General features: G+C 53.8%; 1 protein-coding gene across 1 annotated transcript in view; it reads right to left on the bottom strand.

Annotated features, from left to right (window-relative positions):
- TCERG1L (transcription elongation regulator 1 like) overlaps window positions 1–4229 on the bottom strand; it is a 187285-nt gene extending 183056 nt beyond the window's left edge. The window contains exons 1-3 of the mRNA XM_057737160.1: window positions 3879–4229; window positions 1687–1833; window positions 767–947 (exon numbers count right to left, since the gene is read on the bottom strand). Coding sequence (XP_057593143.1) covers window positions 767–947; window positions 1687–1833; window positions 3879–4229 — 679 coding nt within the window. The remainder of the gene's footprint in view (window positions 1–766; window positions 948–1686; window positions 1834–3878) is intronic.
- Between the last annotated feature and the right edge of the window lie 9686 nt (window positions 4230–13915).

The raw sequence follows: 13915 nt of genomic DNA, 5'->3' as shown, positions 1-13915 counted from the left end.
AGGAAGATAATATAATTCTGAAGTCATAAAATATTCCGTAATGGAAGGTGTTGAGAGATAATTTGGGCATGGGCAACATTTGCTTTTGTAATATGATCATATGTTAAGGTGATTTTAAAAATCAATTTAAAAATTCATGAGATGATTTTATTCTCCTGTTACTATATAGGTTTATGCCATCTTTCAACCAGGGATTATTTCAAGGGAGTCTGTTTCAGGACTGATGTTCTTTCAGGTCACCAGACTCCAAAGATAGAACAAAATCCATCTTCCAAACAGCTCACTTTTATAGACCATCGCCAATCTCACCCCAAATTCGTGAAGGCAAAACTCACAAAAATCTTACATGTGTCCGTGTCCTGCGGACCAGGGAGCGATGCACCTCACCCCACATAAGGAACACCTTTTAAATGAGCTGCCTAATCAGTTAGGGCCCCTACTAAAGAGCTATCAGCAGGAGATCGGGTCCAATTCTAAAAACGGAGCACCAAAGATAGGATTCTGTACAAGTCCCCTCAGCCATCTCTTCACCTTAAAACAGAGTCCACACTCCAAAAACACAGCGAATGAGCTACCCCAAACTCAGTTTCCATACGAAAAGGGATCATGCCCATGGAAAAGAAATTGTATCTTACTGAAAGAATTTGAAAGAATGGTTTCATTAAAATGGCACATGTGGTTTGCATACCTAAAGCTGATTTCCAGCTACAGCAAGCAAACAAACAGGAAAGCAAGCGCACGCTGTCACAGCTGTTTGGGCACCAACCTGGTATAGGCTGAGGTGCTAACACCACTGTGGGAAGAGGCCTGGGGGCAGGAGCTGGCCTGGACAGAGACACGGCTACTTGATTTGCCAACAGTTGAGGCTTTTCATGCCCGTGGAACAATCTTGATTCCTCAGGATATATCCACGTTGAGTCCAGAGCAAAGGAATTATTAAAAAAGATCTGTCCAAAGAGAAAGCAAGCATAGCATTTAAGACCATGCACAAAACAAAAGCTGAAGACTAAAACACTTGTCTTACTTTGAATATCGGCGGTTCTATGCATGGAGACTCTATAAAAGCACTATCTTGAAATCTGAAGATCCCCAGGGCTCTGACACCAATCACCTAGTTAAGTCTCCTGGGCTGGTCTTCAGCTATGGACTTGCTTAGTTCATCCCAGTAGCCAGTTAACAGATTATAGAATCACCCCAGGCAGGTAAGCAGTGTGTTGTAGAACTACTTCCTATTGGTTTTTAGGTAAACTAAGTGCAGCCAGTATATTTGAACTCAAAAGCCAAGATAAACCATCAGAAAAAGGAACACTCAAAGCAATAACAGCAAGGAAAAGTTGCTTTTAAAACGTACACTTGGGTCATATAAGGTTTAAGGCTAGATTCTGAACAATGGTTATGGATTTAAAAAGTGAAAAATCCAAAAAGTAGATTCCCATTCAGAAGTAGAAATTTTATATTATCCTATGGAATCCAAATAGTTTAAGCTAAAACGAAATCCCCCACCACCACCATCTACTGGTGCTTTTGAACAGACCAATCTTATTCTAAAAAGATTTCTCTCTAGACCTAGATGGTTGATCTATTGCAATGACAAACTAGAAATACACAGTGATTTCTGTTACGGAAATAGCCAACAACTTTATAATTAATAGCCCATTTATACAATCAAATTAGCTGCATTTTTACCTTACAGTTAGGCATCCTTTTGTCTATCCAACTTTTCCCAACGGGAAGTGGAAGAGCGGACGGGCAGACATGTGGGAAAATGGGCACCAGTTCCACAGTGGAAGAGGGGGACAGTCCGATCGATGGAGAATGACCACCAAACAGCCACTGAAACCCAAGAAAAGAGAAGGGCGTGCTCTTCAGCCTACATCAAATCAACTCCGCCTCGTACCAAAAGATGCTGGGATAGCTGCCTTAAAAGGGCATTTTAAAATGCATGTATTTGATTATGAGGAAAATTTCCTTTTTCCCAGTCCAAAAAAACCTTTAAATATTCCAGAATTCTAAAAATGGGTAAAGAACTTTGGTATCCAAATCATCACGATGCATTCACAACACTGCATTCCGTAATACTAAGAAAGAACCTCTCAGCACAAACCCATGAGAACGTGGTAAGAAATGGAATTCTGCCCTGGGGACATGAGAAACCACAATGGGAGGTGAAATGCTGGGTATTCCTTTTATGATTCTCGAATTCTTCTCATAAGCCGACAGAGAGCTATATTTTATGACATTCTTTTCCAGATAACATTGTACAGGAATTATATTCTTCACTGTAAAAACAGGCACAAGTAATATTTTCAAAATAAGAGGTTAAGATTCGAAGTTTCCCAAGGTTCACAAATGCAAATAGACGCCAAGGCAAAGAAAACATAAGTGAGCCCATCACATAACTGAAGAATCAAACAGCAAGTGTTGAAAGAGGCAGACACTTTGGGAGGCAGCCTCTCTCGTTAACTTAACTGGGTCTTTATCAGTGGAGAACAAGATCATTGCTCGATGATATGGAACACTTCAATGTGGATTTGTTTTAAAACCAGAAAAGCATTTCTGAACTTCCTGTTATGTGAAAATGCTCTTCTCATTTAAATAGTTCTTTAACAGAAAATATGGTAGCACAAAATATTTTCAAGATTGATACTAAGTTTTGGGGAGATTTTTGGTTTTAAATTTACACAAGGAAAAAAAATGCAGTTTTCTATACAGGAAAAAAAAATGTAGTTCCCTGACATTATATACCTCTAGCGGTAGCACTCGGATATGACAGCCCCTTCAAAATATCAAAAAGGCTACTAACGCTTATTCAAAAAAAAACCCAATATGAACTGCCTCACATATCAAAATACCACATCCAGCACCACATATGTGATGTATTATTACACGTAAAGACCTATTTAGGAAGCGTTAACAGCATCTTTTAGAAGAGCCCACAGTATAATATTGGAATTAAATTAATTATGTGGGGTATTCTAACATCCACTCATTTGAATATGCTAATTCGGGCAGTCATTGGAATAAGATACATGTTATTCTCTGACTTAAATGAATCTGCAGAGTTAGATAGCAAACAACGGCTCTTGCCAAAACCAGCTTGCCTTGCTCTGTTGCACCATTAATCAAAGGTACAGTCACTTTTTCTTTTTAATTCCATGCTTTAAACGCCAAACTCCTCTGAAGTGCAATATGCCACTCGCTCACCTGGAGGACCCAGGCAGACCTAGGGTGGGAGTGGAAACCACCCGAAACGTTTCTCAGAACGAAAGCCAGGATTTCCCTGCAGGCTGCCATTGGCTTGAATTTTCTTAAGCATTGTCCTGAGTCTATTTCAAACGGAAAAAAAAAAGAAAAGAAAAAAAAAACCCAACTAGATCCGAATCAGAAATAGCTATCGATTCCCAGCTCGCTTTTCAAGCCCGGCAGAGACCCTGAGCGTGCTAACTTCTGCGGGGTAAGCCGGCCACGGCCCGCAGCCGCCGCGCCGAGCTCTGGAGGCGGCCCCTTCAGCACCGCGCGCCGGACAGCGGCCGCGGCTCCGGCCAAAGTTGCGGCCCCCGCGGCGCCCGCTCCGGCCGCGGGGTCCGGGCGTCCGGGTGTCCGCGTGTCCGGGCGCCGCGGAGACGCGCGGCGGCGCGGCCGGGAGGCAGAACGGGACGGCGGAGCAGCAACTTTGTTGCCGAGGCACGGCTGCCGGGCTGCGCCCCGATGCGCCAGGGAGCCGGGACCACGCGGGGGGCGGGAGCGCGAGTCGCGGGGCCGGAGCCGCCCGAGCGGGGCGGGCGCCGCGCCGGGGGCGGGGGCGGGGGTGGGGGTGGGGGTGGGGGGGCCGGCGACCCAGGCCGGGGCCGGGGGCCGGGGGCCGGGGGCCACGTTACCTGCCCGTGGAGCCAGGGGTAGCGGTGCGCGGCGGCGTGGTCTGGCGCGGAGGGCAGCGGCGGCGGCGGCAGCAGGGGCTCGCCCGGGGCGCGCCAGCCGGGCGGCCCCGGGAGCAGCGCGGCGGCGGGGGGCTGGGCCGAGGCGAGCAGCACGGGCGGGGGCGCGACCCCGGCGCCCAGCCGCAGCAGCGCGGCCGAGCCGGGGACCATCCAGACCCAGGGCGGCGGCGGCGGCGGCGGCGGGTCTGCGTTCATCGGCCAGAGAAGGGGCTGCCGCCGCCGGGGCTGCTGCTGCTGCTGCTGCCGCCGCAGCTGCCGCCGCCGCCGCTGGAGCCTGGCGCCCCCCAGCATCCTACATCCCCGCGCGCGCGGCGGCGGCGGCGGCGGCGGCGGCGGGGGCGGCGGGCGCCCGAGGTGCGGGCCGGCGGCGGCGCGGGCTCCGGAGCGAACTCACTTGGTTCCGCGGCGCGGCCGCTCGCTCCGCCCCTGCCCCGCGCGGGGAGCCCCTCCTCCTGCTCTCCGAGCGCGGCCGCCCGCGCCGCAGCCGCCGCCGCCGCCCCCCGGGCCGGGCCCGGGCTCTCAGCGTCCCCCGGTTCCGGGCTCCGGCCGGCACGCGCGCCTGGACACCCGCGGCGGCGGGGTGCGGGGCGCTGAGGGCGCGCCGGGCCGGGATCCCGCGGATCGCGCCCGGGGCTCGCGTTCGGCCGCAGGAGGCCGCCGGCTCTCGCGGACGGAGCGCACGCCGGGGAGGGTGCGCACGGCCAGGCCGGGAGCCCGGGTCCACCAGCAGCCGCGAGCGGAGGCCACGGTGGCGGCGCTGGAGCCGCGCACGTCCCGTCGCCGGCGGTGCTGGGCGCGCGGGCGGGGACTGCGCGCGGGCTGCTCTCTGCCTGGCTTAAGCCCGGCCACGGGCGGAGGGCCCCGAGGGGATGCTGCCGGCAGCCCCCGACGCCACGCGGGCACCGATTGCCCCTGGGGACGAGTAGATTTTTCTCTCTCTCTCTGGAAAATCTGCCAAACACTTTCCTAAGCCCCCAGCGGGTCCTCTGCCCTGGCGGCCCCTTCCCCACGCCCCGCACTCCGGGCAGGTCGTCTCCGGGCCTTTGCACAGGACATCGGGTTGTCGCTGGGACTGCCCACTGTGAACTGGTCCCGGATTCTCCCGGGCCCAGAATCGTGCTCCTCCTTCACCCGCCGCACACGGCCTCTGCAGTGCAACCTGAGCTGCCTAAGGCCGAGGACCAGCCCTCCGGCGAGGACCCCGCTCGGCCAGCTGGGGCGGCGCCGGGCCCCGTGCTGCTCACACGCAGTGGCCTCCAGGCTGCCCTCTCGAGCCGCAGACCCGGTCCTGCGCCGTCTCTCCCTGCGATGCCCCGGCTCTGAGACCAAGCCCAGCTCTGGGCAGTTCGTGCGGAGAGCTGGATGGAGACTTCCACGTGTTACTGAACTCCTTAGGTCTCTACGCTGGAGAAACCCCACCGCAGTCAACAGTGCAAGCCTAGTGTTTCTTAGGAGCATTTGGTGAAGGGCCTTCCTGCCGTCTAAAGCAGGAGGAAGGTATTATGAAGCATACTTTTAAGAGTTTGTATGAAAAGCCCACCCTGACCTGGGCAGGAGAGCATGCACCCACCCAGGTACACCCACAGGCACACCTGGGACTCTCCAAACCCACACTGTCCTCACCTCTGGACTGGTCCACCGACCTCCCTCCTGAGATGAACTAAGGCACCAGAGTGCTTTCAATTTGCTTCTAGGGTTGTTTCCTCCTTCTCCTAATTTGCTTAATTTCCTCCTGGCCTGGCATGATGTCTTTTAGATCCAGGCATATGCTAATTTATATAGCTGGCGTCTCTATGTTTTCCTCCATGCAAACCATTTTTCAATTAGCAAGTTCCTCTCTCTCTTTGATGCAAAAGCCCTGGCAAGATTTGTTTTTTCTCACCTACAGTCAGAAAGCTCTGCAGATTAGAAGCCTGTTACTATTCTGCTTAAGCCCTTCATTCGTGCACATATATTTCTATGCAGACACACTCCTGCTATAAACCTCTTGATCTTGGTGGCCACAGCCAGACTAAGGAATTGGGTCAGGTGCCTTTGGGCAGGCAAATGTGGACCCCTTAAAGGGTCCTGTTTGAATAGGAGTTATTCATCCCTTCTCCATTGTCTGGAGGCTGGCAATGATCTCAGGTGGCCTCGGCCTGCAGCAGTTTGAAGCAGGGTTTCGGTTCCTGGCCAGTGATTGAGGTCCGGTCGCCGCAGTGAGATCACCAAATCCCAGTGGTCAGTGACAAGGCTCTGGCCCTAGGGCTTTGCAGAAAAGAATTTCCACAAAGACAGAAAGTAGTGAAACAGGTAAAGTATTTATTAGGAAAAGAAAAGAGTATGTGTGGATAGACACACAGGAGGGCTCTGAGAGAGAGTCACGCCCTCGTGGCAGTTTGAATGACCTTTGTGGGGCATTTCCTCCGTGTTTCCTTGGACCAGTCATTTTGATTTGCCTGGTTCAGAGTCCATATTTGGTGTATCTCAGCGTTTTCCCACGTGTGCACACGCATGTCTTAGCCAAGATGGATTCCACGGAAGAGGCCTATGGGTAGGTTTGGCCACTTCTCATCACTCCCCTTTTGACCTCCAAGGAGGCTTTCTGTGCATGTGTGGTCTGGGGAGGTCTCCTGACTTCGAGAATGAGGAGTATGTGGTCTCATCTTCTATCTAGGCAGGGTCCATCCTCCTCTCCCAATTGTCCTGTTATTCCCGTCTGGGAGTACGGGTTGACAGGGAACAGACTCAGACCCTTTGCCCTGGGGGCCCACCTGTCTCCTGCCTCAGTAGTGCCTGGCTTGCACGCCGCTCTCAGCAAAAGCAAGTGCAAGGTGCACAAACCCCACACTCCCAGGAAGCAGGGTTTAGCTGTGATCGGGGAGTGCTTCAGCAGGCACTTTGGGGGGAATCTCATGCATTCCCACACAGCCCTGTCCTTGGAATGGTTCTGCTAAAGTCAGCTTTTGTCAACTGGCAACATTCATTCCCTCTCCGGGCTTTCCGGTGCCCCGAGCACAGGCTGCGCTGGGCCACTGCTCAGCTCTGAACAAGAGCTGCGAAATCACAAGTGTGTTCATTCAAAGGACCTCAAAGCGGCCCCAGACTCCTTTGCTGCTTCCTGCCATGGGCTTGACTGTGTTCATTTGTCACAGCATTTTGAACCCCTTTCCCTACCTTGCTGTGCTCGGGGCACGGCAGAGGACGACACAGATGCAGAGTGATTTTCACTAATTAATTGACGTGACAGGGCAGAGGGCCAAGAGATGGGCTTATCCCCTACTTCCGGCTCTTGTTTCAGTCACCTTCGCCTCAAGGTTTTCCCCACACACCCCACTCAATCCAGGAACAGCCGGACACTCCCGTGAACAGGAGAAACCCCCCTGGTAGATGCTCTCATTGCAATGGGTACTTAGGAGAACTCTTTTAAAGCAGGAAGACTTGTTCTCCCTGAGGATCAGAAATCAGGGGCTCTCCCAGCTGTGGGTAGGGGCTCCATGCCAGGTAGACCTGTGCCGCTGGTGGGCAGGTGTACTTACCTGTCAGCGCCCCCAGGGGGTCAGCCCTGGGCTGGCACCCCATAAACTCAGGCCCTTTATCTCCCTGTAAAAAAATCAGTGAGAAATTCTCCTTGCGGTGGATTTTACACACAGTCTAGTCTCAAGTTCTCCTAACCGATAGAAACAACCTGAAGTCTGTCTGTATTGTTCAGGCAAAACCAGCAGAAATTTCCAGCTAATCTGTGACAGATGAAGAAAGAGCAGATCCACAGCATGAGAAACGTGTGAATTATCCACATATGCTAATGAGTCCTGAGTTGTTTATTGCCTTTCTGGGAAAAAGAATGTTGGGTGTTAGGGAGAAATCAATGAAGTAAGATTTTGCAGCTTGTAGAAGGATTTTTTTTCAAGTTTGTTTTTGTTACTCTTTCTAAGTAAAATATAATAGAAACCCTACCTCAAAAGAAAGAGAGCGAGAATTTGAAGGTGCCTTCTCCAGGCCTGCAGAGTTAAAACACTCCCCAGGGCAATGGGGCAGGCAGGGGTGGAGGGGCCAGGGGGTGGAGAACTAAGATGTCACCTCAGCAGCGCCCTGCCCCACCCCCCCGCTCACCCACCAGAACATCTCTCCAAAACAAGCGCTGGTCCGACTGGGTCCTTCCCTGCTGAAGACTCACCAGCTGTGATATGATGAGGCCTGGATGAAAGCCACGAACGCAAGTCACCGCCTCGGGAGGCTGGCGTCTTCAGGAGGAGGAGTCGGCGGTCTGATACCTGACTCAGTGTGGAGTGACAGGGAGCGGGAAGTCCTGCTAAACTCCAAAGGCTGCAGCCAGCATCCCTCCCCAGGGGTGAGGAGCCTTTGGGGGTGAGCAGGACAGAAGAGAGGCTGCTCTGGGCGGGACGGCTTGGGAGGCTCCAAGGGAACCCGTAAAGGTCCATCCATGTCACGGTTGGAAAGTCAGCCTGGAGTCAGGAGCAAGGTCTCGGATGGAGACACAGAACTGGAATTAGCACAAGAACGGCGGAGGACAGCTGTCCACAGTGGCTGAGGTCGGAGATGTGGACGGGGTCACCCCAGGCGAGCACAGAGCAGGAGAGGAGAGGCCGTCAGGGGGTCCCTCGATGGGGAGTGAAGCTCTCTGGGAAACATGGAGGCAAACTGAGGCAGGTGGTAGCACAAAACCACTCTGTTTGTTAAAGGGTGTTATTATTGTCTTTATTATGAGTGTGGCCCTCCAGAATATCTGGAAAATGTAGAAAAGCATCATGAATCAAACTCACCCGGGGAAAAGGAATATGGACCTTTTGTTGACGTCCCCTCCATAGCGTTTTTTTCTACTCATCTCTCTCTATATAGCATGATAATATATATTGTATATATATTACTTGTGGTAATATATGTATAGCATATATTATAGCATCTTATCTTATTGCATTTTATATTAAATTGCATTTTATCATAAACAGTTTTAAACCTCACTTTTCACTCAGCATCATAGCATGAGTGATTCACCACGTTATTGAAAATGCCTAGAGGAAGCCCGTTATCCGCAGCAGAGCAGACAGCGTGCGGAGGGCGTGCAGGAGTGGAGGTGAGTCTGTCCCGAGTGGGAATCAGTAGCTGACGTGGGGTGGCAGCGTGCCCCCTTCAGCAGGCTGTCCATCTTGTAGTTACAAGGACCCACCCATCTACCCACCTCACTTCCCGTCTATCCAGCCATCTCAGTGATGTGTAAAGTGTCCCAGATACCAGAGTGCACAGACACTGTGTCAGGCACAGTGAAGCACTTGGAAACCAGACACCCCAGGCAGTTATTGAGGGATGCTCAGAACAAGGCAGAGGCACCCCCTCCCTGTGCCCGCAGCCACTGCCCTCCACAGAGCACTTCCCAAGGTCCACACGGATCTTGGGTCAGCTCAGTGGGGCCCTAGACGGCAGGAACCACCCCTCTTCTCTCCACAGCACCTAGTAAGAAACTAAGAGTGTCCAGTGACGAGAACAGAAGACTCCTCGTGCTAGAGTGAAGCCCCAGCCCGCTATCGTTACGGAGCCCCTAGTGGGTGCCAAGACAGGTCGGCTGTCTGACCATGCCCCATCTAACAGATAACGCAGCCAGGGTTTTGCAGGTTCTGTCCTGCATGAGGGCATCCAGCCAGGGGAAGAAGAGGGGCTGGGGTCCAGCCAGGCACAGGATGTGTCCACCTAGAGAGGCAGCTTCCAGGGACCCACACCAAGGCAGCCTGGGTGCCGTGCTCTAGAGAATGACGGTGAGGAGACAGAGGCCCCCATGCAGCTTAGAGTCTGGGGTGTGGTGACAACCCCAAACAGGTGACCTCAAAGAGCAGTGGGCCCCGCTCACACTTGGTTCCCTGTGTCCAGAGAGCCAACGGTGGGAGAGGGCCTGGCCAGCATCCTCTCTGAGGCCACCCCACCTCCCACCCATTCTTTCTGCTCTTTAGACCCGGGCATATGTGAGAAAGTAGGGGGGCCAGAGACCAAGCGGCCAGGTGGGCACTCCCAGCACAGGCTTCTGGCAGTATTGGGGGTCCTGCTGCCCCCGCCCTCTGCCCCTGGTCCATTCCTGCACCCTTTCCTGTCCCAGGGCTGTCTGGGGACTCCTGCTGGAGGAGCGGGCAGGGGGCCTTTAATCTCATCAGAGCATGACTTTCAGGCACCCAGGCAAGGCGGCACGGGGAGACACGTGGCGGGCACGTTCTCACACACCGTCAGCCTTCCCCTTGGCACACACGTCAGCTGGCGGGACTTGTGGGGTCTGGAGATACGAAATCACTTGCATTTTCTGTACAGAGCCAGACCAGGCAACTCGAGAGCCATCATGACACATGCTAAGTAGGCCTTTTGCGGGTCAGAAAGCACCCAAACTTCCTGTTTGGACACACACATTTGTGCTTGTGTGTAGTTTTATGGTGTCCTGTCTGTGCACACTGATCTCACCCTAGACGAAGGCGGTGTGTCAACCCTGCTCCAATCTGTCCACATAAAGCGCTTGTCCCCAGATTTCCAAACTGGGGCAGAGAAGGGGGCGGGAACTCCCGTCATCCATGTCCCCGTGGAGGACACACACGGCCGTCACTCAGCTTAATTACACTGTGGCCGGGCCGCACGCTGACACATTAGAGGGGCCATGATTGGGAAATGTGTTGCAACAGCCCCGCTGATTGGAAATAATTCAGGAGGAGAAGCAGCTTGGGCCTTGGTCTGAACTGGGAAAGAATGCAGGTTATCTTACCCAAAGGGTAAGACTGCGTTTTTAACACAGTCTTACCCTTTGGGGGCGTAACCAGGAGCACGAGATAACGGGAGGCATGGGAAGCCCCACTGTGCCGGCTTCCAGCAGGTCAGGTGCTTCGGCAATTAGTGCCCTAAAAGCATCCTTTTGCCTTCTCCAGCAAATCAGCCTCCTCTGTACAGGGCTACACTTTGCAGTTTCAACCAGGTTCAAATTAGCACCGACTCCAGAGTACGGGGCCTGAATTCATGACATAGCCCGGAGCACATCTCTTTAGAGGCACCAGAAGAACAAGATTCCTGGGGAGAGGACGGTCCGTGCCATTCCCAGCAGCAGAGCCGACCAGAATGCTGAAGACAGCAACACCCTTCCCCTGCCGGAGAGCAGCATCCCAGCGGCCGGGATGCCAGGCCCACCGTGCAGGTTCACTGGGCGAGGTGGCCAGCCACGTCTGCTTGCAGCCTGCCGTGTGAGCCACCTGCTGGTGCTCAGCGTGCTGAGAGGGTGGAAGTGGGGCCCTTCAACAGACCAGTCACCAGCTGTCGTGCTCAGGCCAGGGTGACGCGTCTGTCCTTGACCTCGTAGCTGTTCGCACGTGTCCCTTCCCGTGGTCAGGGTCCGGCCCAGCAGCTACTCTCTGCAATCTTTGATCTCACCGAGTAGCACGTCTCCTGGAAAGGTGACAGCTCTGAACCAGTGAGCATAAGCCTTCAAGTCCAGAGTCTCTGCCCTCAGCGGTGAGTCGCATCTCAGCGGCAGGAAAGGAGGAGATGCCCAGCAGAGATGCTGATTGTCTTCATAATTTTCACCTTGATAAAATGTTCTTAGGGTGAGAAAAAAAAGAAAATTTCACAAAAGATAGTCTGGGTTTTCTCTTCCCTGAACTGTTAATTTAAATAATTCTGGGCATTCAGCAAAATCTGCCACTTAACCTTTTTTTCTGACTCTTCCAACTCATTAATAAATATATTGAAATAGACTTGCTTTGGGACCAATCTCTGGGGCTTCCAACTTCTGACCTCTTTCCATGTTCAGAATGAGACAGGGCAAAACTTTTGATTATTTAAGGAGCTAAGTAGTAAAATAGAGGTGCGTGCATGAAACCAGGGGGCCGAGGAGTGAGGTTTTCATTGGGACACTGGTGGAAGGACAGCGGGGCCACCTTGCTGCTCAACAGCCTTCTCCGAGCTTCCCAGAGTGACCAGGAGGTCACACAGGGCGGGATGGCTCCGCAAAGGGCAGCCGTTTCCCTGCACACAAGCCATTCCACAGGATGTCTGTAAGTGGTTGGGGGCAGAGGTCCCCATGGCGCAGCGTCCAAGCCCTGGCAGGCAGCTCACAAGGATTCTGTCCCTCCTATCCCCGGCACCCGCTGGCCAAATTCCTGACGTCCCTGGGCCTCAGTCGTCCACATGTGACACGGGTTTGGATCAAGCCAGTGTTTAACACACAGTCTGGGCTCTGTGTGTCCTGAGTGGCTGCGTGATTCTGGACAAGTCCCGCCACCTTCATAGTCTCAGTTTCCCGCAGTGGAAGCTGGAGGTGAGTCACATCAACTTAGCAGTGATCCGAAGGGGCAAAGTGAGGGGGACCATCTGGGGACATTTGCGCGTGGAACCCCCTGGGGAGGGTACCATTGATATCGATAGAGTACACGTGTCCCAGTTTCACCTCGTTTCTCTGTCTGGCAGCGTGTAGCTGCTCCTCAGCCCCCATGCTAGGGCTGTGTCGCCACTGCCTGGAACACAGTAGCTCGAAGAGAGAAAAGGCATCTCAGTCCATCACCTGCTACAACCAAGTTATCATAGCCTCGGTGGCTTGTATAACAAACTTTTACTTTCCACAGTTCTGGAGGCTGGTGAATCCAAGATCAAGGTGCCGGCAGATTCTGTGTCTGGTGAGGAACTGCTTTCTGGTCCACAGACGGCTGTCTTCTTGGACAGGTACCAGGTACCAGGGCCAGGTACCAGGCCGGCTGTGTCCTCACATCGCCGAGGGCAGGAAGAAAGCAAGCTCTCCTGGGACTCATAAGGACACGAATCCCATCACAGGGGCTCCACTTCCACAAGCTCGTCACCCGGCCATCTCCCATCTCGCCCTGCCTCCAGACAACAGTACATGGGGAGGGGGGAGGCTTTCAGCCTATGATTTTAGGGAGGCACGCACATTTGGACCTTAGTGACACACACCTGCAAGAGTTTCTGAACTCCATCCCCAAACAAGACGAAACGTGCAAGAGCCCAAGGAGCTGGTGTTGCTGAGGGACCTTCCTACCACGAGGTGGTGGTTGTGCCACAGCCTTTCTGTGCTCCCAGCCAGAGAAACTGGCCCCTGAACTCTGCAAGCCCCACCCACTGCCTGGGATGCATGGGCCAGGTACCAGGCCGGCCAGCCGTGGCCAGCCCTCTGGGGTCTCAGATGCCTCAGAAGGGACACCTTTCTCAGCACAGAGGAGAAGGCAAAGACCATAAGATAAGACAGGCAAGCATAAGATAAGGTAAGATAAGAGAAGATACACGATAAACAGCCCTGGAGGAGGCAAGCTGGTGAAGCATCCCAGACCAGGCTCTTCATTCCCAGAGGAGAGTGCCTTCCGCTCAGCCAGACACACACTTGTGCATTCCAGAACCAAGCACTGGCTGGGCCCCCAGACCCTCCTGGATGCTGCCTCGGCCTCGGCTTCTGGGAGAGGAGACCCCACCGCACAAGGACGGAAGGGCTGCAAAAGCCCAGGAGGCCATGTGCTCCTTACCAAGTCCCCGCTGCTGCCCTGGGCGCCCGAGGACCCTCCAGCAGCATCCTGGCTCATGGATTCCAGTCCAGTGCGCTTTCTCCTATCAGCAAGACCAAGACAAATTTCAGATGGACAGACTGGTTTGGAGAAGAGAGAGAGTGCCTGCAAGGCTGTCACTGGGAAAGGCCCAGCCCTGCCGAACCCAGACCTGCCTGAGCCTGGCAGTGCCCCGGGAGCCGGCCCAGCTGTGTGGGTCTAACCAGTGGCACCCACCCTCCCTCAGCCTCCGACCACTCCACCCCCATTTTCCTCTGACCAGAGTGACTGTTTGAATCTCTGAACGTTAAATATTCACGCAAAGTGACAAGCCTGGCTGCACTGGCAACGCTGCCAGGAGGAGGCTGAGTGGGGAACTTCCCTGGAGCTGCTGCGACTTCTGCCCAAGACCATTTGCGCAAATGAAAAACCCAGCATCGGGGAGGCAGTCCTCGGCCCAAAAGCAGTCCTCAG

This window comes from Hippopotamus amphibius, chromosome 5, assembly GCF_030028045.1.
Source record: "Hippopotamus amphibius kiboko isolate mHipAmp2 chromosome 5, mHipAmp2.hap2, whole genome shotgun sequence".
In the NCBI taxonomy this organism is placed as follows: domain Eukaryota; kingdom Metazoa; phylum Chordata; class Mammalia; order Artiodactyla; family Hippopotamidae; genus Hippopotamus; species Hippopotamus amphibius.
Note: the sequence above shows the minus strand (reverse complement) of the source record. Positions and strands in the feature narration are given on the sequence as shown.